This window comes from Python bivittatus, unplaced genomic scaffold, assembly GCF_059951505.1.
Source record: "Python bivittatus isolate LINGU-HERP-01145 unplaced genomic scaffold, Pbiv_v1 ctg000700_np1212, whole genome shotgun sequence".
NCBI classification, from domain to species: Eukaryota; Metazoa; Chordata; class Lepidosauria; order Squamata; family Pythonidae; genus Python; species Python bivittatus.
In genome coordinates, this window is record NW_028277098.1 from 4,728,123 (window position 1) to 4,754,734 (window position 26,612).

Here is a 26,612-nt window from a genome sequence, read left to right on the forward strand (position 1 = left end):
GCCCCAGTCACCACTGTAACTGAGTCCCTCCACTTTGCTGCTGATCGTCCTTTTCTTCTCTTTCCTTCCATTCTTCCCAGCATTAGAACTTTCCCCAGAGAGCTAGGTCTTTGCATATTGTGCCCAAATCAAAGTATTACTATACTCATTTTTATTTCAGTTATTTTCTCCTTTTATATTATAACAGAGCAATACTGAAACTTATTATGCTTCCTTCAGGTTTTACTGAAAAGGAGGCCAGAATTAAAAGCTCCCATCTGAGCTACTTAAAATCAGTCAAAATAGGCCAAGTCAGCTATTATCATTCAAAATGCAGAAATGTTAATCCATGAATGCATTTATAATTAATGTTAATACAAGAATTCAAGTTAAATAATACCAGAAAATAAACAGGTTTACTTAGTTTGCTGATATTTACAGGGCAGGCTAACACAATGAATTAACACTTAGCACTCTTACATTAGGAGAGTCACAGACTGAACTCACACATCAGTGTACCCTTCAAATCACTCTAAAAAAAATATCCAATACTCAAGACCAGATTTGGGCACGTGTGGAAGACTGCAGATGAAAGAGAAAAACCCATTCTGCTGTTGAACCACACTGTTGTCATCAAACACCTTCACAAGGTGTTTTTCAGAAACCTGAATTAGAAATACTGCTTTTATTTTTATCGTTTTTTGCACACAAGATAAATACCTCACAAGCTTAGGAAAGTTTAACTAGGCAAGTCACATCTTTGTCACCGGAAGAAATGTTCATTAGCCCATTTACGTGCCTCCTTAATGGGTGTCTATAATAGTAATTTTTCTGTGATGTAATCTTATATGGTTGCATTTTGTATGTAGATATCAATACCATGTAGGGAAGACTGGTCACATGGGTCTTTCCAACTAAGACCCTATGACTTTCTGACGTGGCTGCAAAATGAACACGCAAGATTCATATGCATATTTCAATCATATGGGATCATGTAATGTTGATTGAACATCTCACCATCGCAGCTGCATACAAGGCTGAAATTGCATACAAAAGGTATTTATGCTATCACTTTTAAAGCTTTCAAATAATCCACTGGGACTATTTTATTGTTGCTTTCTGGAACAGTTCTGAGTGATGCTCATTGGCTAAAGCTTGATACTTGGCAGCATTATTTGTGGGCTTATGGTAAACCCATAAAAAGTTAATCCCCTACCTTTACACTTGCCATCAAACATGATACCATCAAGACAGTTTGATACAAATTAAAAAAAAAAAGCTGCTTGTTGCAACGATTGTGGAGAGCCTCACCTCTACTCGTTTAATATCTTCTTCCAAAACACTCAACTCCTTCTGAATTTGCTCTAACTGCTGTACATAAAAAAAGATTTTAAAATATAATTTATACTGGCAGTACTATCATAAATTATTTCCTATAGAAAAAGAGATTGTGTGTACAATAAATGGGAAAAGAACATGTAAAATTATAGTAATGTATTTTCAGATATGCATTTTACCAGTAGACCAGATTAAAATAATGTCAAAATGATGAAATACAGTCAAAAACATTATGTTCCTCACCCTCAGTAATAAATGTGCTCAATGTTAATAAACAGAATTTGCCTTTCTGAACAGCCAATTAAAAAAAACAAAAACAAGTATACTTCAAGTAATTAGGAAGTCACTGATAATCTAGCAACAACTGGTACTGAGACAGTATGTATGGTGGAATACATCTTTACTTATTTTAGGACACTAGTAAGCTAATTGAACTCAATTGAAATTGCGTTTGTTTAACAATACGCACGCTGTTACTTTAGAATTACCAAAATGACAATGTTAACTTGCCCCAGTATCTTTGAAAACATACACTGAATCACAACTCTGTAATATCATAATAATCTCAATGAATCAGTAACAACTGGCACACTGCCTGGAAAACAAGAAAAAGGTGTATAAGCATACTTATTGTATAAGCATACAATATTAAATTACTGTATAAGCATACTTGTATCAGCCGCTAAACAGCTAACTATGACCTCAATGTGATTCCTGTTGAAGAGGTTTCATGCAATTCTCCACATCTTTAAACTGCTTCTTGAGAAATTAGATTTCTCATTATTTATTTTTAAAGAAGTATCTAATTCTTATTGCTCTACTTGGAAGAATGTGGTAACAGCTAGTGAAAACTCAGAGGCAGAAGGATAGATGAGTGAGTTTTTTATCTAAATACGTGGTGAGCTTGTATTTTAAACATCACAGACTTGCATGTATAGGTTGTAATAGGGAAATCCAGAAAAGAAATACACACTATTTTAAAACATGTAGGATTTTTAAATCTATGATGAGTTTTAAATTTTAAAATGTTCAGTGTAAAAGTTGAATTCTTCATTGCTTTTCCCACCTCTCTGTAGTGTCGTGCAATTCTCTCAGCAAAGAGATAAAGTTTAGCTAAAACACTACATGGGGTGGGGTGGGGTGGGGGTTGTTATCCGGCCAAATTCATTAACATATAAGCCAAAACTGAAAGCTAAGCTAAGAAGACTAAAGAAAAATGGCATGGTAGAAGGAGAGGATTAAAGTATTTTGCTACAATGCAAAGATTACTCCAGGTCTATACCAACTTAAAGTGGTGGTAAAACCATTTATTTCTAATATATATCCACAAAAGATTAGTTTATGGCTTTAATTAGTTTTCTTACAAGCAATCTGTATCTCTAATAGCTTGCATTACAGGGTTCCAGGTCAGAGCCTAAGAGTTAGGCTCTGAGATTTGAACACTAAGAGATAGACGGAATTGGCAAGCCGGGGAATTGAAGTTATTACCTCAAATTATTGCCTCAAATAATGCAAACACTTATAATCCAGGATTAACCCCTCTATACTTTAGAATACATAACTGTACATTTAAAACATCTGGCATTATGAACAGTTTTCTGCTCCATGTGTAATACTGTACCAGATATATTTGTAATTAGTATAACTGTTCTTCCTTAGAATAGACCTAATTACAGTATAGTCATGCCTAATTTAAATCCCATTGATTTCAGTGAGGGTCTTCTTAAGTATGGTCAAGTACAGATCCAAGTTCAATCATTCTTCCCTTATTTAACATTCTTCCAACATAAGAGAATATGTGTAGCTCAGGGTTGAACTGTGGAGTCCTTGCGGTTCTCTGAGCTTGGATGTTTTCTTGTAAACATTTTGTTACCCGGCTAGGTAACATCTTCAGTGCTAGAATGGAGTGGAGTTTGCTCTCTGTTTATATACGGTGGCTTGCCCTGTCAATGTTGGTGGGGTTTTTGTTTGTTTGTTTTTACTGTAGTTCCTTGATTAGGATATTGTTTACTGCTTGATTGTATGTCTGGTGATAATCTTGGTGTTAATCTCTGCTTATCTGGGTGATAACATTCTTCCTTTGCACATGGCCTCAAATTGTGGTTTATGAGGAGAATAATCAACCAGGGATCCCAGACTGAACATAATTCCAAACAAAATCATATACAGACCCTCACTGGTTTATTCAGCAAGAGCAGCCCAGTAGTCATCAGGCTACATGCATTACCATACTTACAGCTGTGATGTTTAAACCAAGCCATTGATTAGCTATTTATAAAAAACCAGTAAGATCAGTGGCTTAGATACGTATGACTACATCTATATATCACCTTATATAATAAGATGCTAACGACATTATGCAGCAGGCAAAAAAGCTATTTGCAGAAAAGTTGTACTTAAGTTATATTTGTTTCAGTATCACCAAAAGAAACACTTGAAAAAGTTTACATAATTACAGAAGCACTGTTTGTTTGTCTCTTGTTTGAAATATATGCTAAATATCAACTGCCTTTCATTTATTTTTTAAAAAATTGCAAGCTGCCCTTCAGTATAAATATGATCAGCTCAACTTATAATACTAAAATACAAATGTACCAATTTCAAGGTGAATACTATGCTTAACCCCCATTTTGTTTTAGAACCACAAGGGTTTATTCCATTCTAAATTTGGAACCTAATCTTCAAATCTAAATTTGATGGGACAATGTTGGAGAAGTATCTCATGAGATTACACATAATTTATCCAAGCAGCACAGTTTCGGGGACATTCTAAAAATGACTTCAAAACTTTCAATTTTCTGTACGTATTTAGGAATAAAACTGATTTTGTTTAAATACAAGCCCTAGATAATCACATGTAACAGAAATATACAAAACATAGCTGGGGGGAATCTGTAATAGTATGTGTTATAAATCCATCTATAGTCATTTCCTTGAGTCATGTTGAATTGTTAAGTTTGAAAAAGGTAAAATATTCACACTGGCTTTTTCAGGATAAGTTCTCTTTTGGCATTTATACAAGTAGATAAAACTTGCAATTGTCAAGATGTATCCCTTCTCCCACACTAAATCAATTATGACAATTATGGGAAAGTTCTGTAAGCTCTCCAATTAACGAATCAATATTTCATTTTACTCTTCTTTTGTAAGGAGGAGATTGAAATCAACATTAATTCAGTACTGCTCAAAAGAAAAAAATCTACAAAAACATATGTACTTGCAATGTAATAGGCCTTTCAAATTAAGATTTAAAAAAAAAAACCCTTCGCCAGAGATATAGTAACAATTGTTGTAAAACTACACAAATTTCATGCCAGCTACAATTTATTTCAAGAATTTGATACAACTGCCAACAAATAACTTTACTTGACAAGCTTCTCTCCCCAAAGGTATGAAAAGTTAAGCAAAAGAATCATGCAATTCAAGTCAAAAGTACGAAAATCAAAACCACATGTCATAATTAGCATGGTCTAAAATTCTTCAGATTGATGTGTTTGAAATAAACTGGGCAAGATTGCCACCCATCACACTTTTTAAAAAGGGATAACCCAACCTGCATTAGTTAAAAGAGGGTAATGAAAAATGTTTCTAATAGTAGTAAATCAAAGTAGGTTATGTTACCTCTCTCTTATTTCTCCTGGCAACCTTCAGGAATTCCATCAAAATCTGTAGCTGGGCAGCATGGGACTCCTATAACAGAAAGTTTAGATAAACGGGGAAGGGGATGTCAAAAGGAAATTGCTAAGTAAAGAGGCATTTAAGACATTGGCACTTTATGTACAACATTTGAGTGCATATATGTATATGTATATGTGTATGTGTATGTGTATGTGTATGTGTATGTGTATGTGTATGTGTATGTGTATGTGTATGTGTATGTGTATGTATGTATATATATATATATATATATATATATATATATATATATATATTAGAATCAGAAACTGCTAACTGTAATGAAATTGGGAGTCAGATTACAGAAAACATACTCTATTTATCCACAACTTAAAGTCCACTCCAAATCATAGTTTCAGATCTTGTATTACAAAATAATCATATTTGTGGGGAAACAGCTCCAAGGAATTCAAAACACTAGTGAAAGAGCTCACATTCCCCTAATTGGTTCCTAGAGAACACAAGAAAGTAGGGGCAATAAGAGAAAAAACACCAATACTGAAAATAATACTCTGTGTTAGACCAAAACTCCCCATATCTTTTGAGAGAACACCATTCCCTCAAAATGTGATGGGACTTATGGCATAATAAAATTTTTTTCACACCATTTTTTCCACCTATGGAACAAAAAGCAAAATGCAAGCTGTATACGGGCAAGTAAAAATCCATTAGGATTTTGTTGAGGAATCTATTCCAGGGGTTGCTAAAGTACAATTCTTCACCTCAGACAGCATGGAGAAGCTGGGAGTTACACTTGGCCATTTTTGAAGAGCTACCGATAATGGAGCCCTTGTGCTCTAGGATGTTGATAGTACAATACAGGCATTAAATCATTTGTTCAGATATTTTTATTATTGTCTGAAATCTAGTGAAACAATGCATTTTCTACATGTTTAAAATACCTTATGAAATCCAATTAATTATGCCTCCATTTAAAACTCAATAGCGAAGGGAATAACTTTTCCCAGCCATCTCATAATCTTGTATGATGGACTGGAGACCAAAAAAATCCTACTACTTTAAAAGATCTCACCTGAAGCCATCAAAACCTCATAATGCATTTTTTAAAGTAAAGCATTTTATTTTGATGATGGTGGGACCATCTACTGGGCATTCAAGGAGCATCTTGGGGCCCTTGGGCACTAAATTACTGATCTGTACATTGGTACAACATCAGCCAAACCCTGGGAAAAAAGGGAATCAGTTTCATTAAATGAAAGATATTGTTTCTTAATATACATTTACTAAGAAACTAGAAAAAAGCTTACTGCCTCCAGCTGTTTTTTCTTCTGCACCAGAAGTTCCAACATTAAGTTAACATTGGCCAAGTCAAGGTTGTCTTGGTCTGTTCCCAACAAATCTTGAAATATTTGCCACCTGTGCCCATTCTAAAAGAAAAGCAAACAAGTAATGAAGACATATTTCAAAGACAAGAGTCAACATACTTTAGATATTATACAGTAATTTAAAGCTGTCACAGTAATCCAATGGGAACATATAATCCTGAGAGAAAAATGTAAGGAAAGGATAAACATGCTTCAGGCCACTTTCTTCTTTTCCACTATTTGCAGCAGCAATGTCCAGCCTCCTTGAAGGTCATCAGGACATGCATTACTGCAGTCATGTAGAATCCCACACCTTGCTATAGAAATGTGCCCTGATGTAATCCCAAACTTGTATCACCTCCTGCCTTCACTCCCACATTCTCAAAATGCTTCTCGGGACACTCAACTTCATTAGGGCTTCAATTATCTAATACAGATCCAGAGAAAGCTCCTGTTCCTAGATAAAAACTCATGCATATCTGGCAGATTCTCTCATTTCTCCCCTGTCTCATCTGCCATCCCACCTAATAATACCATTCCTAAACTCTCAGGTGCAGCTAGATGAATGAGCATGAAAAGCTACCTGCTGAAAAAAAGCAGAAAGCCCAGCGGCATTTGCAGAACATTCCCTACAGTTGTTTAGATAAACTTGGAGTTATGTAGTAGAAATTGTGATCACATTCCCAATGAAATATGAGATTAATCTATCTGCCTGTTTCAACATGTAGGAAAACAAAATGTGGCCTCTTGTCCCCAGGAAAAGTTTAATAGAAACTGTATATATGTTTATTTTAATATGAAAGCCAAACATTTCAACCAATCCATCTCAATTATCTTGTGTAAAACAATGTAGCAGTCAATATACAATAACATTAGCATTTGCCCATTGATATGCAATTATATTTAGCATCTGCTTATGATTATCAGCTGAATTTCAACAAAATTTGTTACACATTTATATTTGTGGATTCACTATTTCAGTAAAATACTTGATGTGCTTAAAAGTTGTTATCTCATAATATATTTATTCAGTATAAACCTATACTTCTAGCATTTACAACCCAAAACCAACCATGTCTCCTTATTTTTATCACTCAGTTGTAGGCTATAGTTGACTAACCTATGTGTTGCATAGTTGATTAACCTAACCCATTTCTATCTGTATGCTACAAAAGACTTGCAATGTATTAAACAGATATGACATCTGAAATCCTTTCAACAGAAACAGCTAAAAAGTCTCCTAGGTGAGTGCCTGAAGGTTTGCTTATTTTTGAAGCAGGAACTCTCTGACCTTAAGTATCAAATACTTTATATTTTAAAGAACATGTCAACCTTGATGATTTAGTTACTGATAAATTATACTGGGATTTATTCTACTGGAACTTGAAATCTTGAGGCATCAAAACAGTCAGAAACAGTTCACTGTGAATGCACCAGGCTTATTCTCAGGTAAATCAATATAGGCATGCAACCAAATCTACTGAAAGCAATATTTTCACTATGTTAGTTATTAAAAAGACCAAAGTAGCAAAACAAGAATATTCAGTAATCAATAAAGAAGTCAACAAGATGACAATTGCAACTAAGCAAAAATCTACCTGAAAGCCCATTACCTCATAGATTTTTAGGGACCATTGCTACTGAGGTTGAAGTTCAGACACTAAAACACTAAAGTCTAACTTCAGTTTACAGTCTTAGAACATCTATATTCAGATAGATAGATAGATAGATAGATAGATAGATAGATAGATAGATAGATAGATAGATAGATAGATAGATAGATAGATAGATCTTCATTGCATTTCCAGAAAAAACTGGAAAAATACATTGAATTACCAAAGGTTTCTTGACTGATTGTTGATTGCACAAAAACTATTTACCAACTATTAAAGCATTTTCCTTGTAAACAGTCACCAAGAGCAACCTTATGGCTACTGTAGGGGAATTTATGGATAGAAAGTGGGAAATTATCAGTTTTACCTTCTTCCCTTAACCTCTTTTCTGTATTCTTTCTCTTCTTCTTTTGTTACTTTACAACTAAGCTAAGAGATGTCTGAACTGTTATACTTATTAGACCTGATTATTGCAAAAGGTTTAGTGAGGAGACAAAGGCAAGCCCTTTAGAATGAGGAATACAACGTGCCTCCACATTTTTTTAACTTTCAGAACTAATTAAGAAATCAATTTCCTCAGGACTTGGTTCTTTCTCCCCTCCTGTTTAACATCTACATGAGGCCATTGGGTGAGGTCATCCAATGGTTTGGGGTGAGGTATCACCAGTATGCTCAACCCAAGAAAGAGTGAGTAGCTTTGGGTGTTTGGACTTCTGGTCCCAGAGACTTTCCATCATTGGTCTTGGATGAGGTGGCACTGCCTCAGACCCAGTGTGCAATCTGGGGGTCCTCCTGGACTCACAGCTCCTGCTTAAAGAGCAGGCAGCAGCTGTGGCTAGGAGGGCCTTTGCATACCTTTGGGTTGTGCACCATTACACCCATTCCTGGACCAGGAGGTCCTGCTCACTGTCACTCATGCCCTTGTGACCTCCCATCTGGACTACTGCAATGCGCTCTACATGGGCCTCTCCTTGAAGAGCATTCAGAAGCTTCAATTGATGCAGAATGTGACAGCATAGGTAGTAAATGGCGCTGGTTATCTGGCGCATATAACACCTTTACTCCGTGAGTTGCACTGATTGCCAGCACGCTTCCAGGTGCAATTCATGGTGCTGGTTGTCACCGTTAAAGTCCTTCATGGCTTGGGACCAGATTACTTGAGGGACCGTCTCTCCCTAGTTGTTTCTACGCATACAATCTGATCAAGCAGGATGGACATGCTTCAGGTCCTGTCAGCTAAGGAATGCCAGTTGGCAGGGCCTAGAGGACATGCCTTTTCTTCTGCAGCACCTGCCTTATGGAACATTCTCCCTCCAGAGATCAGGATGGCCTGACTCTGCTGACAAGTCCTTAAAGACCTGGCTCTGTGCCGAGGCTTGGGGCTCCAAGTGTGTGCAGAGATCCATTCTGTGGTTAATTTAGTGATTATGATGGATGATTTATTCTCGGCTGCTGTTTTTTATTCTTTGTATTATTTTAATTGCTTTTATTTTTTAAATTTGTTTGCCGCCCAGAGTCACTTGGTGAGATGGGTGGCCACACTAAATAAACAAACAAACAAACAAACCAATCAATCAATCTCAGAAGAACCTTGGAATCTATCAGAAAGGTATATACAGTGGTACCTCGGGTCACGAACTTAATTCGTTCCGTGACTCTGGTCGCGACTCAAATCAAATTTTCCCATAAGGTTCAATGTAAATACGGTTAATCTGTTCTGACACCTACGAATTTGGTCACCAACCGATTTTGGTTGTCAACCGAATCAAATTTTCCCATAAGGTTCAATGTAAATACGGTTAATCCATTCTGAACCATATGTTTTTTTTTTAAACCACAAAAATATGACACAAAGTACAGTACAGTACACTATGAAGAGAACGCTAACCTTGCTTGAGGCATGGAGGACAGGAAGGCGGGTGGGGAGGCGGTTATTGTTTGGAGGGAGAGTCCCCCTCCCTACAGGAAGCCACGACCACGTGTCACGGCAGGGAAAATGGCTGCGGATCCTGTTCATCACCTGATGTGGAGTTCACGAACGGAAGCAAAATTTAGCGAACAGTGCTGTTCGTGACCCGAACTGGTCATGAACAGAAGCCTTCGTGACCCGAGGTACCACTGTATACTCCACCTTCCCTTAAACTCTCAAAGCAGAAAGACAGAGATGCTGGATTATATGTCCCCATGTATGAGGTTTCATAACATTTCCGATGACAACCGCCCCTCCTGTGGGAGGAGGTTTCTGTTTTTATACAGTGTATATCCTGACTGATATTTGCAGTTTTATTAGCCTCTATGATGCGGTATGTGAGTTGTCAGACACTACCAGATCTTTTCTATGTGGTTCAAATCTATACTAGGAATTGAACTCATGAACCATTGTGCTATATAATAATCTGAACTGCAATGGTCTATGATTTCAATCTCCTGTAGAGGGTTTGAACACCATAGAAAAGAACTGGCTATGTGAATCAGAATTGTAGTACCAGGCTTACTTGAGATCCTCTAATGTCACTAATATTCTTACCTAAGTGTTCTATAGCATAACTTTCACTATTATCTCATTGTCATAGCCTGTTGTAATAACTACAGACTGCACTGGAAAATACAAAAGTTTTGAATCTATATTCATAGATCTATCAAAAACTTATTATATTAAATAGCAAATAAGTTACACTGTATAATGAAAAGCCCAAATAACACTTTGCTTACACAGATTAATTGAGCTGTCTGTGAAAGAAACAGACATTCTCAAATGCTTAGAATATAGGAATACCATGCACTCCATCCCTTAAGCCCATAAATAAATGAAAGAAAGAAGATTGGGACATACGGTGCTACTCACTGAATGGTCCAATTTGAATCTCTTTTCCTCAAATCTTTGCTTCTGTTTAAGGATGAGCTCATTCACTACAGGGAAAAAAAGATCTCAGTAGTGCATTTTAAGATGATACATGAATACTACAGTTTCTTGGAAATAAATCATACTAAGAGGATCAAATAAGTACTCTTCAGCACTGCACATTTATTAATTCAATAAGACTGAAGGTAGCAACAGCAACAAATTTTATTAGGCATTTGTCAATAAGAATAAAAAGAGTTCCACTGGGTTTTTTTTTTTCTGATAAACCTTTACTGCATATATTTTTAATTTATATAGCAGTATTGAAGAATGCAGTCACTCGTTTTACTTTGGTCACTTATCAGCAAACCATTTGGATCAAAATAAGATGCATCTTCACCATTCTGTAAGCAGTTCATCAAATGTGATCATTAAATGCATTCAGATTTCAGGGCTTCCAACCTCCTCTAACATATTAATATCTTAGATGTCATAGTTGTGGCCCACCTAAATCAGGAACTCTTGGTGAAAATAACTCATGTCATTATCATCACACATTTGGATTACTATAAACATTGTACATGGGGTTGCATTTGAAAATGATCCAAAGCTATCACTGATACAGAATGTGGCAGCCAGGATGCTGACAGGTGCAAGTGTAACTCTTGTCCTTCATTCACTGCACTGGTTGCCAGTAGATTTCCAAGTCTAATTCAAAGTGCTGCTTTTGACTAAATGGCTTCACTCCAGGGTACTATCTTCTCCAAGCAGAATCTGCCCAATTAGTACCTACAGGCAGAGAGGGGATGCTTAGAATCCTACCCCTACTAATATTCAGAGGGACAAAGAAGGCATCTTTTTTGATGGCCTCCTCCCTTTGGAACATCCTGTCTGATGCCCCTGCTATTAGCTTTCAAGAAGGCCACTGAAACAATCTTGTTTGAACAGGCACTTGAAGGCTGTTTGATAATTTGGTAACCATGAATATTCTGTAATTTGGATTTTGTTGTAGTTATTGTGATTTGATGTGTTTTGATGTTATTCTTTGCAAACCACCAGGAGTCATTTTAAGCTGGGTAATATAAAAATATGTGCAATAAATATATATATATAAAATACAATAGCTAAAATTTTAGCAGGATATATCCCTAATGATCTAGATGTGTTTTCTAAATACAGCATTTAAGTACAAATATGAGTAAGGCAAGAGGGAGATTGAAGCTCACCTAATATGAAGGAATATTAAAAGCTACATTTTTATTGTACACAATAGCCTTAGAGCAGATGTTAACTTCTTTGTATTTTAACACCTCCAGTTGTTCAGTGTGACTTATTCATTATGTTACTAATTAATTTTATGAAACAAAGCATTTGAAAATGAATCACATTTCATGGAATATGTCCCAATCCACATTATCTATATTAAACTATACACCATAAGCACCATTTTCCCCTATCACATACAGAAATGATCTTACAGTTGCTGTTCTAATAAATCTATAATTTTAATTACATATTGTCAAATATACAAAATGGATGTATTCACGTGATATACAAGCAGAATTACACTCTTATACTTTTTTCTACCCTCCACATTAGATTCACGCATTCTCTCTCCTACTCACACAAAACCAAGAGGAATAAACTATAATTCAGTTCTATTTTTCCCAATTTCTAGTTTATCATTACATAAAACAGAAATAATTGTTTAAAATAAATTATTGATCAGTAGTTTGAGGGCTGGCAAGATCACTAGCAAAAAATCTGAGACCAGAGAAGACTATTATCAAAACACCATGCAAACACCACTACTTCCAAGAAATGAACAGAAAAAGTTTGTTAATCCATATTGGCAGGAGAAAGAGAAACAAAAACAACTGAAAATATTTGGTTCATCCCTTTCTGGTGATATCACCAGCAAGCCTTTTGTGATCTGCCAATCAGTTGAGTCCCAACTGATAATACCAAAAAAGTTGGTATTCATACCCTAAAGCAATCTACCCTTAAATTGGTTCCTTTATATTGTGAAGCTCTCTCATAGCTATACGACAGAAATTATACCCCAAAATCTTGGGAGGTTTTGGAAGCTCTAACTTTAGAAATAATAAAGTCTACTCTTTTTCGGAAAAAGAATTATGCATCTTCCACTATAGTATGAGGGCCAAATTACATCTCAGAGTAAATGTATCTTGGACAACTATAACACATCGTTTTTTAAAAAATAAAGCTGAAATAAAGAAACAACTGGACAGGAAATTTAATTCCTCACAGCCACAACCCCAATTAAAATACCTTGCCCCAAGATACACTGCAATTAACCTTAAGATAAACTCTACTACTGATGCCTAACTAAGTCATTCCTTTTTTTAAAAAAAAATACTGTCGGCAACATGGGTGAAAACTTATCAAGATCTTGGGAGCAAAGGATTAAATTTTCTTCCCAGGCACTATGACTGCAAGAAGATATTATGCCAAGTATACAATTCATTAAGCATAAGGCCTACTTTGAGCTTCATCCTCCCCTCTTCACTTCTCAAAATCAGATAAGGTGATTAAGCATTATGGAATCATTTGGTTACTAACTGTCTTCAATTCTTTTGCTTTCACAATCCATGGTCCATCATAGATTCTCTCAACTGCATCACCTATTGTTTTGCAAAGATGGCCCTCTTAATGCTGGAGTGATTTTTATATCCTAAGATACGAAACCTACCTTTTTTGCTAGAGAAGTATTTCATCTTCTCTTCTATTTGTATGAATTAATCCTAATCAAGAATCTGAATTTTGAAGACTTTACATAGCTTCATAGTTACCCAAGTACTCTGTAACCTCTAGAGGCTAGATGGATGATGGAGACAGAAATTCAGATACCACATACCCAGAGATGTAGCACATAGAACCAGTTGTTCAAAATCAACAGAAGCATGTGAAGCATACTAAAGAAATAAACATCCAGCAATATTGAGAATGTTACCAAGATATAATGATTCAGGGTTATATTACTGAGCATTAAAACTTACCTAAAAAGTTGGGGTATAGATGGTCAATGTTATCCACAACATAATTACATTTGGGACATCTGTTGTTATCTTCCAGGCTTTGATGAATACACTTGTAACTGTTCAAGAAAATTAACAGGACAGAACTATAAGAAAACACAGTATAATACACTGCACCAATTCAGTTCCACGAGGAAGTAGAGCTGTGGCACCAGATGGCTTGGTGTTAAAGATAAATCAAATCAATAAAGCAGGTAGATTTCATCTTCAAGTTCTGGGAAAAGAGAAGATTTTTTTTCTCTTTTTGTAACTAATAATATCTTCTTACTAACAACAACAACAAAAGAGAGAATAGAAAGAATATTGGATGTTAAGTTTTAAAATACTGATTGCCTGCAACATAGACTTATCTTCAAAGATGTTTCAAAACATACAAGAGTGCAGAAAGAATTGTATGCATCCAAACTTTTGATGAGACACACCAATTCAAAAAAATCAGGTTTTAAGAGCTGGAACTTTAAAAACCACTGCCGGCTTTGAAGAATTAATGGTGACTTATAAGAGTGTATTTGTCCAGTCCTGTTCCATCCACCAAATTCTTTTCATATGTTATTTCAGTAGTTTTTTGTCTACAGCCATGCATATATGAATTGGCTTCACAGAACACACTATTAATATCACTCCTATCCCTAACAGGAACAGGACCACTCACTTCTAATTGTAGTCAGTCATATTCAGTGCTGCCCATTCACTGATGGAAAAGCACTAATCAGTAGAATAGATTCTATTTTTCCAAACATCACTAAAGAGTTGGGCATTTAAAGGAAAGGAGAATAAGATGAAACCTATTGATGTAACATTAGTTGTAACCTGTGAATTACATCCACATATAGGTAGTCCTCAAATTATGACCATTCATTCAGCAACTGTTCAAAATTATGATAGTGCTGAACAAAGGGACTTACAACTGAAGTTCTAGCCATTGCAGCACCCCGCGATCATGTGTACAAAAGTTGGGTGCCTGTTAACCAGCTCGCACTTACAATCAGTTGTGGCATCCCACAGTCACATGATCACCATTTGCGCCCATCCCTGCCGGCTTCCCCCAAGCAAAGTCAATAGGAAGCGGGCAAGGAAGGTTGCATATTGCTTGGGTAAGTCTCCGCTCCTCCCAGCCTTTCTTTGCTCGCACTGCGCCCGCCTTCCCCCCTTCACTCACACACGCCCCACACCCTCTTTCCTCGGCCTCCTTGCAATCACACATGCATGCACCCCATGCTCTCATTCCCTAGCCTTTCTGAGCTTGCACTGCACCAGGCACCCCCTCCCCGACTCACACATGGCCTGCGCTGGGCCTTCCCCCCACCCCGGCACTATGCTCCTTACCTGGAACACCCTCCACTTCCTATTTAACAACCCGTGCATCTTGGGTTACAACTCCTGGATTGCAGTTGCTAAGCCATGCAGTCACATGACATCACACTTTTTGACTGCATTGCTTAGCGACAGCAATCCTGGTCCCAATTGCAGTTGTAACTCGAGGACTACCTGTATCCCCTGCCATAACAGTATGATCTTCGGGGAAGGGGGACTTCCCCCTCTCCCAACTTCTTTCTTCTGCAGCCATTTCCCATGTTGTTCTAAAAGGCTCCCCAACATTCAATAACAGGTGTAGAGGGACTGCAGAGAGAAAAGGAATACTTCTGCTCATAGAAGTCTCCAAAGGATTAAAAAAAACTAGCACTAAGTAGCAGAAGTAGGAAAAACTCAAGTGGAATAGAACCAGTTTCTTCCAGCGTCTTTTCTCATCTACTACCTAGCAATAGTCTCTTTCTCATGACTGAAATTAACACACATAAAACTACTACCAAAGCAATATATCCTTTCCACAGCACCCTTCAGACATATCAATCCAGGAAGCTTCTACAACAATGTAGAAAATATTTCAAATTCTTACACATTACTGCCAATGTTTAGGCATCTAGGAATTTTACAACCTTGAATTAAGACTTTTATTTCTTAAGGAACATCACAGCCTTGCATAATGTATCTCTCTTAAAGAATTCTTGGTTGTAGCTTTCAAGAAGTATGCAGAAACCATTCATAACAATTTTATGAAAAGGATTTAGATAAGAAACTAAGTTTCCCAAATCAAAACAAATAGGATTATCCAGGCTTCACACTTATCTCAGGTTGATGTCTATAACCCACAAATCATAAAGTTTTCTCAAAAATACTGCAAACTGCAACGAAGTTTTTTGGATAGTGGGCACTCATTCAAAATCAGAAGGCCACAAATGTAGTGATAGAATTTATGTCCACATCAAACTAACGTTTTACTATCCAAATTCAAATTCATAAAATGAGCATGATCGTAATTGCTTATCTTCTAAACAGTTAGAACTACTGAGTTGTCATCATTAAACTTTTGAACATATGGTTCTAAGTATCTATAATAATTATTTCAGACACATAAACGGATTTAAAATTCTATAAAAATTACAGATTCTCATTTTTTCTGCATTGTGCAACATCCAAAGTCTCAACAGTACACAAGCTTGTTTTTGCTTATAGTTTAATATTAAATTTAATATGAGTAGATAAATATTAAATTCAAGTGTTTCTTTATTGTGCATTCAGTAACTGTTGTATAACTTTAATGTCTTATGAATACTCATCAATGCCCATGTGGTAGAAGAAAAAAAAAACATGACACATTTCACTGGTCATGTAATACACGTCATTTCTACAATGCAAAACAAGTTATACCATAATATATAATATTTTAAGCTGCCTCAGGATGCCTCTAATGAAGATATTGATTCAGAATAAAAATGTTAATTCATTTCATACTGTTTGTTGAAAAACTACCCTACTGATTAGGTGCATTTAACAAAATAACTTTAGTTCACACTTCTTAATTTTATAAATATATCTCTCATGCTAAACAGTTGTATCAAGAAACCTTACCAGAAACTGTGTCCACATTTTGTCATGTAAGCTTCTTCAATCATATCAAAGCAGATAGGGCTGGAGGGGGGAAGAAAAGCATATAAATATTGTTTTAAAAACAACCTTTCATTTATTGGAAAAGAGGTAGAGAGAAGAGCATGAACCCAATAGTTGATAAAACACTCGTTAAACACTAAGCATTGAGAAGCCTCTATTAATCTCTTATTAACAGAAAGCCCAGAGCCCAATCAACAACTTACATACAGCCATTCTAATGACTTAAAATCTAAACGAAATCCAGAAAAATATGCTGAGACATAAAAGATATGATGCAAAAGACATTTAAAAAACACATCCAAATAACAATTTACATATGTATCTGGAAAAGGTAATTGATAGAAGTTATATTCAAGCACTACACTTAAAATTTAAATAGGAAAGTGATTTAAAACAAGGAAAGAGATGCTTATTTAAAGTAATTACTTTTAAATTAATGGCTACTTAAAGCATAAACTTACTATGTAACGAAACATTCTAGTAGGTAAATAAACGTTATACAAAATGTAACATTTTAAGTTCTTTGATTATTTATCCCATGTCATAATGTTTTAGAAGGAATTTAAATTATGGCAGAAAACACTATATGCAAGCAAGATGCTGCTTTTACATAACAATGGTGGCACTACATAAAATTATACTAAAAACAACCCAATTTTCCAGTAGGATTAAAGCAGCTCAGTGTCAAGAACTTGTTAAAATCTTTGATGAGGGATTCATTTTGAAAGATTAAAAAAACTCTCTAAAGCACTCATTTACATATGTGTTCCTCTTAAACAATTTAGAAGAATTAGTTTCTTTTTTTCTGTTTTATTAAGAATGCTTACAACTCAATCAAGTATCAACATTTTAAAATCTGAAAAGGGAGTAGCAGTTTTTTCTAGTGTACAAATTGCTAAAATATTGCAGCAAAGGAAAAAAAAAATTGAATTCTCATAAGGTTCATTTTAATTTCTTCACACACTCCAGAATCACTCCAGATGGCATTTCTAGTACTGTAAAAGCAATATTCAACAAAAACAGAATCTAATATAAAACAGCATGGACCACTCTTTCCTGTAGCACAGAAATAGTAAAAATACCACCCCAAAGAAATATCAACACATATTTCTTTAAAAGTTTTGCCAAACATCTTATGCTTACAATTTTAACACATTTAAGCATGTGTCTCTAAATATCCAGAAACACTTTCAGCCAGTCTTCTGTGATCAAGGATCAACACTGCAGCTGCACTTCCAACACGATACATTTCTCAGATATTTTTGTCCAACTTCTCTGCCTGGCTATAGGTTGCTTAAATTACTTCGATGAGGGATAAAGCTAACCTGGAGGGCGGGGTAGGATATAATTTTTTAAAAATAAAATCTTCAGGCTACCACCAGCTGTAAATGAAGGATCTAATAGGATCATAATGGTCTTTAGCTTCACAACAGAGACACTCCAGCCAACCTCAATTAAGTGACACTTCTACATATAACCACACTTGATGGTCATCATTTTTTTCAGTAGCAGATACTAATAACTTGTACTAGGTACAGACACTGAACACAATAATTATAAACAATCTGCATCCTGGCCCACAGCTGAAAGTTGCAGAAAATGGAGATTGAGTGAAGCTTTGTCTTTTGTTTTGATGCTGTAGAATACTGTCTAACCTAGCAGCTGAATCAAGGAATTCAGAGATATTACAGCAAGTCAGAAAGACCGCAATGTTCCCTAATATTGGGTACAAATAAATAAAGGGGTCGTCAATCATTTATCAGCCTAGGGATGCCACTTCCAAAAAAAAAAAAAATGGGTAACCACAAGTTAAGTATGGTGGGAGGTGTTAGAATTGTGTTAAGTTTGATAGAAATTAAATGGTCTACAACAAACTCTCAATTTAACAGACCACTCGGGGGAGGAAGGGCCATTAAATCTGTATGTCTGTTAAATCTCAACTGAAAACACTTGTGTCAATTTACTACATTAGGATAAAGAGTAATTATACAAAATACATCAGTAGTATTACTGCATAATGTCATTTGATTAAGGACATGGAAATGCTGGAGCAACTTCTCTAATAGCTTGATTTTGCACCTTTACTTCCTGGAAATTGTGACCTTTGCCTAGACCTAACATCTTATTATTCAGTCCTCTGGATCTATTGAGCTTTTTGTCTTGATTTCTAAATCAGACCTTGCCTATACTTTACTGTGAATACTCTAGTTTGTGGCTCTAGACTGTGTAATTACATCTCTTGTCTTGCTTTTTGAAACTGAGCAGATAATTGCAGACATTTTAATTTGGAGGCTTATTCATATTTCTGAATGAATTTTAAAGAAATTCTAACTAAAACTATTAGAAGCCATGAACAGTTTAGGTCCAAATACCACCACCCAGACAGCAGTCCAGAAATACAGTGGGGCAAAAAAGTATTTAGTCAGGCACCAATTGTGCAAGTTCTCCCACTTAAAAAGATGAGAGAGGCCTGTAGTTTTCATCGTAGGTATACCTCAACTATGAGAGACAAAATGGGGGGAAAAATCCAGAAAGTCACATTGTCTGATTTTTAAAGAATTTATTTGCAAATCATGGTGGAAAATAAGTATTTGGTCACCTACAAACAAGCAAGATGTCTGGCTCTCACAGACCTGTAACTACTTCTTTAAGAGGCTCCTCTGTCCTCCACTCATTACCTGTAGTAATGGCACCTGTTTGACCTTGTTATCAGTATAAAAGACCCCTGTCCACAACCTCAGTCACACTCCAAACTCCATGATGGCCAAGACCAAAGAGCTGTCAAAGGACACCAGAAACAAAATTGTAGACCTGCACCAGGCTGGGAAGACTGAATCTGCAATAGGCAAGCAGCTTGGTGTGAAGAAATCAACTGTGGGAGCAATAATTAGAAAATGGAAGACATACAAGACCACTGATAATCTCCCTCGATCTGGGGCTCCACGCAAGATCTCACCCCGTGGGGTCAAAATGATCACAAGAACGGTGAGCAAAAATCCCAGAACCACATGGGGGGACCTAGTGAATGACCTGCAGAGAGCTGGGACCAAAGTAACAAAGGCTACCATCAGTAACACACTACGCCGCCAGGGACTCAAATCCTGCAGTGCCAGGCGTGTCCCCCTGCTTAAGCCAGTACATGTCTGGGCCCGTCTGAAGTTTGCTAGAGAGTATTTGGATGATCCAGAAGAGGATTGGGAGAATGTCATATGGTCAGATGAAACCAAAGTAGAATGTTTTGGTCTAAACTCAACTCGTTGTGTTTGGAGGAGAGAGAATGCTGAGTTGCATCCAAAGAACACCATACCTACTGTGAAGCATGGGGGTGGAAACATCATGCTTTGGGGCCGTTTGTCTGCAAAGGGACCAGGACGACTGATCCATGTAAAGGAAAGTATGTATGGGGCCATGTATTGTGAGATTTTGAGTGAACACCTCCTTCCATCAGCAAGGGCATTGAAGATGAAACGTGGCTGGGTCTTTCAGCATGACAATGATCCCAAACACACCGCCCGGGCAACGAAGGAGTGGCTTCATAAGAAGCATTTCAAGGTCCTGGAGTGGCCTAGCCAGTCTCCAGATCTCAACCCCATGGAAAACCTTTGGAGGGAGTTGAAAGTCCGTGTTGCCCAGCGACAGCCCCAAAACATCACTGCTCTAGAGGAGATCTGCATGGAGGAATGGGCCAAAATACCAGCAACAGTGTGTGAAAACCTTGTGAAGACTTACAGAAAACGTTTGACCTCTGTCATTGCCAACAAAGGATATATAACAAAGTATTGAGATGAACTTTTGATATTGACCAAATACTTATTTTCCACCATGATTTGCAAATAAATTCTTTAAAAATCAGACAATGTGATTTTCTGGATTTTCCCCCCCATTTTGTCTCTCATAGTTGAGGTATACCTATGATGAAAATTACAGGCCTCTCTCATCTTTTTAAGTGGGAGAACTTGCACAATTGGTGGCTGACTAAATACCTTTTTGCCCCACTGTACTTGGGAGATACAAAATCAAGCAGCCTACTAGCTTTTCTGGATCTCTTGGCAGCTTTCAGTACTTTTTACCAGGCAGTCTCCTAGACCACCATGATATTTTTGAAGTGGTTCTGATCCTTTTTATTAGGTTATATCCAGTATGTCATGCTAGGAATTGCAGTTCAACAAATAAGACTTTTGTTTATGCTGTTCCACTGAGTTCCATCTTGTCCCTGTAACTTTTAATATCTACATGAAACTACCGGTATAAGACACCTAGAGGTATGGAGTAAGATGCTACTAATATGTTTAAAATATATTGCTGTTCCTTGTCATTTAGCTCCAAATAATCAATTCATTCTCTTAATTCTTGCTTAAATTCAGTAATAAATTAGATGAAATAAGTGAGATGTGGTCCAGAGGAGATGGAGGTAATGTCTCTGGTGTTAACTTCTAGATAGTTTCTATGGACTGCACCCAAAGCTTTCAGGAGCCCCATGCTGCCCCAAAGCCTCAGGTTATCTACCCCCACTTTAAAGCGGTTTAACTTCTCATTAGGTGATAGAACAATCAGCTCACTGTGAACTTAACCAGGCTTTAAAGTTAACAGGTAGGCCTCTTTAAGACACCTTTATGTCAGAGATCCATTGCTCAAGAACAGTAAAGAGAGATTACTTCTCCTGCATTACTCTATAAAACATGGTCCTTCAGTAATTGCATTTAACATCTATTCTCCCTGCCTTTAGAAAAGGAGCCTTCCTTCCAAGCTTTCTAAAGTAATGAACATTACCACATCTTGCAGTAGTATATTCCTTACATGCACTTTTTGAATCTCCTTTAATTTAGCTTCACTGGATGGCCCTGAATTATAGATTTATGAGAGAGGGAGAAAAGTCTCTACTTCTTCATACTGTGCTAACTAGATAAAGTATCTGTATCTCCTCTCAATTGCTTTTTTTAAATTTGACAATATGCAAACCTTCATATGAACATTCTCTTCCTCTCATTTCCATTGACCTTTTCTTCAATTTCTCCTATCTATAATATCATTTTTGGGAAGCAGAAACCAGAAACACTGTAACAGTGTAATTTTTTATCTCTTTCCTAATCAACATAGAACAGGACAAATAACAATTGTCTTTTAAAATACTTGTTTAAGGTTTATATTGAATTTCAACAGTTTCCTAAAGCATTATATAAAAATTAAACTTATTTTAAAGATACAAAAGTTAAACACAAGTTTTAAGTATATTTAACTATATTTACAGAGTCAAGTATTTGAGACGGGGAGCTATATAAACCTAATAAATATTCTTGATAAAGGAGTATATCAGAAATAGTAATAACATACCTGATCCATCCTATTTTGCAGTATACATACACAGCACACACAATCACTTACCCCCTCTCTAAAAGTACAAAGAAAAATCAATGAATGCAGGATTCGACAGGATAAAGTAGATCCAAGCAAGCAGAAAACCCAATAAATGCAAGGGAGAAGGATAAAATGCAGAACAAAGCAAGCAGAACACATTCATACATTGTGAAGAAACCTATTCCTTCTATGGCTAGAAAGAGAAAAAAAACTATCATGGGAGAATGTAGTAAAAGGGAATATTTTAATGAAATTCTGTCATTTAAATTTGAATTCATATTCCAATAGTAGTATTATCTTCTGCATGTGAACAGAGATTTTTTTCTTCATTTCAAACTGAGTAATACCTTGGGAACTGAAAAACCAGGAAATTTTCATATTTCATATGTGCAAGGAACCTGTCAGCCCTTCAGGAAACAGACTCTACAGGAAAACTAGAACTATACTTTATTGAGATAGGCTGTATAATAACAGAACCTTGCAAGTCTGGTTGTGCTTCTCCTCCCCTTCCTCTTCTACTCCAGTGAGTCAGTCTCTTCTTAATACTATCATTTTTCCCAGGACTTAAGGCATAACAGTTTCTGAATATTTGCTTCAAGGTTGATTTCACTGAAATTATTTAAATTTTATTTTTAAAAAAAATTCAATTATAGCTAATGATTCAAAAGTACATGTTGCTTTGGTTAATTGTTCAAAGAAAACTAATCACAATATAGAAGTTTAATATAGAAGTGTAAGTTAAAAGCCTATTTGGTGATATTTGTTCTCTTGATATATCATGACAGAACACCTAAATAAACTGAAGCTACAAATACACATCTCCTTTGATACTAAATCACCAAATTATCATCCACTTCAAAATGAAATTTAATCTGAAAAAAAAATCAGAATAGTGGCTGTGTCTTAAATGATGGCTTAATTTATCTTAAATCCAGTCTGACTGGAAATTAATTCACCTTCAAAGAAGTGGAAAGTGAAACAGACAATCAAACAAAACCAGAAAACTTTTCCTTGACATCTTTACCTTAGAACTTTTAACTTTAAGAAAGGGCTGGAAGGAAGAAGTAAAAATAATAATTAAAAAAAACTGATTGGTTGCTTTAATGTCTATTCTAGGTAAATTTGTAGAAAACTTGATTAAATGTAAAATAATTAAACACATTAAATACATAAGAGAGCAAGTCTTCTTGAAGAAGAATAAATGGATTCTGCAAAATAAATTACATGTGTTTTAGAGTTCTTTGATAAGGTCAACAAACATGTGGAAGCAGAGATCCAGTAAACATACTCCACTTCATCTTTTGACTCTGAGGGACTCACTCACCAAAGACTCCTGAGCAAATTTAGTATTCTCAGAACTGGAGAGATTCTCTTACGTTTGGACACTGTTTGAAAATCATTGTAGGAGGACAGCCATTGTTAGCCTAAAGTGGCAAAAGATCAGTATGAGTTTGGTAGCACCTTTTCTGACTAACAATAAAAGGCATAAGCTTTCATTCTCTATGCATCTGATGAAGTGAACCACAGCTCACAAAAGCTTATGCCTTTTAATAAAATGTGTTAGTTGGAAAAGGTGCTGCCAGACTTTTTCTGATTGTCTGAAGAATAGTAACCATATGTGAGCAACAGGGTCTTTACACATATTCAGTCTAGTGCTTCTTAACTTGTTCATCCAGTTAGAGACAAAAAATAAGGTAGGTAAAAAAAATGTCCAGAACAGTAAGCAAAGAGTTACAAAATAATCCAAATTAGAGGAACAGGAACTAAGATGGAATATAAGGAAGGATAAAGACTTTCACACTAGGGCAAAACATCCTAAACTTTCTACAAACTGATAGTGTCTGAGCTCGTGATGACTAATCAGGAAAAGGATATTAGGTTTGTAGTAGATGACTTGATGCAGATGTTGACTGACAGTGCAGCTACTATCAAAATGCTTCTATTTGTAGATCATTGCAAAATAAACCTATAATAAATTTTGTAACATAATAATTCCATGATTCAACTTTACCTGAATAGTATTTACAACTCTGGTTACAGCACTTTCAAAATATAGTGCCAAAATAGGTTCAGAAAGGGATAACTCAATTGTTTAGACCTAGGTGGAACAACTATCCAAGAAGGAAAATAAATGTTGTGCAAAAAAAATGTTAGACAGGTCACAGTATGGTACAGATACACAGAATCATGCATGCTGAAGAGAAACTGAATAGGATGAAATTTTTATCTAGCTCTTATAACACTAAAATCCAGACCATCCAATGAAGCCTAATGGTTTCAGGATAAAGTGGTAATGCTTCATTTAGTTTATACCTAAATTATGAAGTTGAATACCACAATATATAGTGCTGGCCAGCAATCTGACTGTTTTTAAGGGCTTTAGATAAATTTTTGAAGAATAACATAGAAACCAACCAGGCAGCTGGTCAAAGGAACTTTTTATCTTGTCTAGCACAGAAATACTGTACAACCTGCCTATCCCTCCTCCACTAGTCTCCAGAAGATAGTAAGCATGTTTGCTGATCAGGCACTTGGGCACTTAATTAAAATGTCTGTTCTATGAATTAAAAGACTGGGACTTCTTTAATAAAAATAATTTATTAAATTTATATGCTGCCCAAGTCCCAGACACTCTTTTAAAAGAAAAGCAAGAGCTTTAGTCACATTCCTTGCAGAAGCATCTCTGTTCCATGCCTGATGAACAATATTTTGATGTGCTGACATCTTCTGCAAGGAATGTGGATTCAAGTCTCCTCTTTTTTTGTCGGAGTTGGTTAAAGAAGTCCTATTGGTTGGTTCTTCTGAAATAATGCTCCAAGGTAAGCACACTGAATTAATTGGTGAAGCACTATGAATCTTGAGCATGTTTCTATGCTAATTTCAAATAGAGAGAAAAAGAATGGAAAACAGAAATGCCTGAAAGCACAGCTTTTGTCACTCTCATGCGTAATCAAAACAGAGTCCTGCTGCCAACACGGATCTTTCAATCCTGGTCCACTGAGCCCTACAGAACTTATTTCTAAATTGTAGGTGTGTATGTGTGTATGTGTGTGAGAGAGAAAAAGTTACAAGCTACCAAATCCATAGCTCAAATCTTACATCAACCATGAGCTCACTGAGTGATCAGTCCCCTCTCTGTTCCATGCCTGATGAACAGTATTTTGATGTGCTGACATTTCCCATGCATTTATATGAGCCGACACTCCTCCCATAATCCCAACAGCAATCCTGAGCTACAAGGCACAACTGTAGGCCAGTATCATGAGCCGGGGAAGGGTGGCACTTGGAAGAGCAACGTTGGGAGATGCCTAGATCTATGCCAAGCGCGACTCTTTGCTACAACTGGATCCCGAGCGCCACCCACGACCGCCCCTCAGCCCTGCGCCCCAAACAAACGGGGAGTAGCTGCTCCTTCCCCATCCATCGAGCGCCACTCACCATACGAAATCATTGCTTTTGTCCTCGTAGGAATTCAGAAGGCCGTTGCAAAGCGGAGTCAGCAGCGGCCTCTTCCTGGTGCCGCCGCCGCCGCTGACTGTGCCACTGCCGGCCCCGACTCGGGTCCCCGCCAGGCGAGAAAGGCCCCCGCTGCAGGAGGATCCAGACACAGCGGCCGCCACCAACACGGGTCGCGAGGGAACCGCCGAGGTGCCCGTCGCCATCGCGGTGCCCATCGCCATCGAGGTGCCCAAGCAGGCCGAGGTGGTGACCGAGGAGCTCGAGGAGCCCGGAGGGCCCGCAGCGCCCGGCCCGGCCGGAGGGTGCTGCGGCGGCGGCCTGCTTCCGGACATTGCCGAGGCTTGCCTGGCCCAGCTAGGACGGCGAAGACGAGCCTTTCCTCCTCGCGAATCAACGCATCGCTTCCCTCCCCACCGACCAACTGCGGGCAGAGAGGAACAATAACGCTTCCACAGAGAAAATAAAAACTCTCACCGTCGTCCCGCCTCAGGAAGCCTGTACGCCGCATCTGATTGGTTCCCAGACCCCCGCTGGCTGTCCTCCGCCCATCCGAAAGCAAAAGGGGCGGGGAAATGCCTCCCGCTTGTCGAACTTTACCAGCACACGCACGCTGCGCTTCGGAGGTGGGGCTAACAAAGACGCATGCGCCGCTGAAGAACGTCCTCGCTCCCCCTGGGGGGCTGCGCAGGGAAAGGGAGAGGGATACGCGCTTGTGCAGCGAGCGGGTGGCTCGCGTTCTGCTTGAATCGGCGCTTGTGCGGGGTTCGTCTTCCTTGCACGACAGCGACGTGCGAGGAAGCGACGAGCTCCCATTGCCAGACTCCTCCATTTCCAAAGCCCTAGTCCTGCGCAGGCTCAGGTTGCGTGGCTGCAGCCTTCGGACACCCAGATCAGGAAGCAGGTCCAGCTGAACTCAGCCGAATTTCCTGCCTCGTGTTGGGTTTAGCTTTCCTGCTGTGGTTCCGTCCAGCTGTTGCCTCCGTTGGACGCAGAAGGGCGTCATTCCTGGGCGGGAAAT

The 26,612-nt window shown here is 37.4% G+C and overlaps 1 protein-coding gene across 5 annotated transcripts in view; it reads right to left on the reverse strand.

The window, feature by feature from the left end:
* COP1 (COP1 E3 ubiquitin ligase) overlaps positions 1–26,121 on the reverse strand; it is a 132,254-nt gene extending 106,133 nt beyond the window's left edge. For 2 of the 5 annotated variants that reach the window (XR_015798332.1, XM_088153204.1), the window contains exons 1-7: positions 25,574–26,060; positions 16,742–16,801; positions 13,793–13,890; positions 10,764–10,840; positions 6,261–6,380; positions 4,939–5,007; positions 1,291–1,350 (exon numbers count right to left, since the gene is read on the reverse strand). Coding sequence is in view for 4 of the 5 variants with exons in the window: in XM_088153204.1 (XP_088009330.1) it covers positions 1,291–1,350; positions 4,939–5,007; positions 6,261–6,380; positions 10,764–10,840; positions 13,793–13,890; positions 16,742–16,801; positions 25,574–25,926 (837 nt within the window). In the remaining variant the exon portion in view is untranslated. The other 3 variants (XM_088153207.1, XM_088153206.1, XM_088153205.1) reach the window with 3 other exon arrangements.
* Positions 26,122–26,612: the final 491 nt, after the last annotated feature.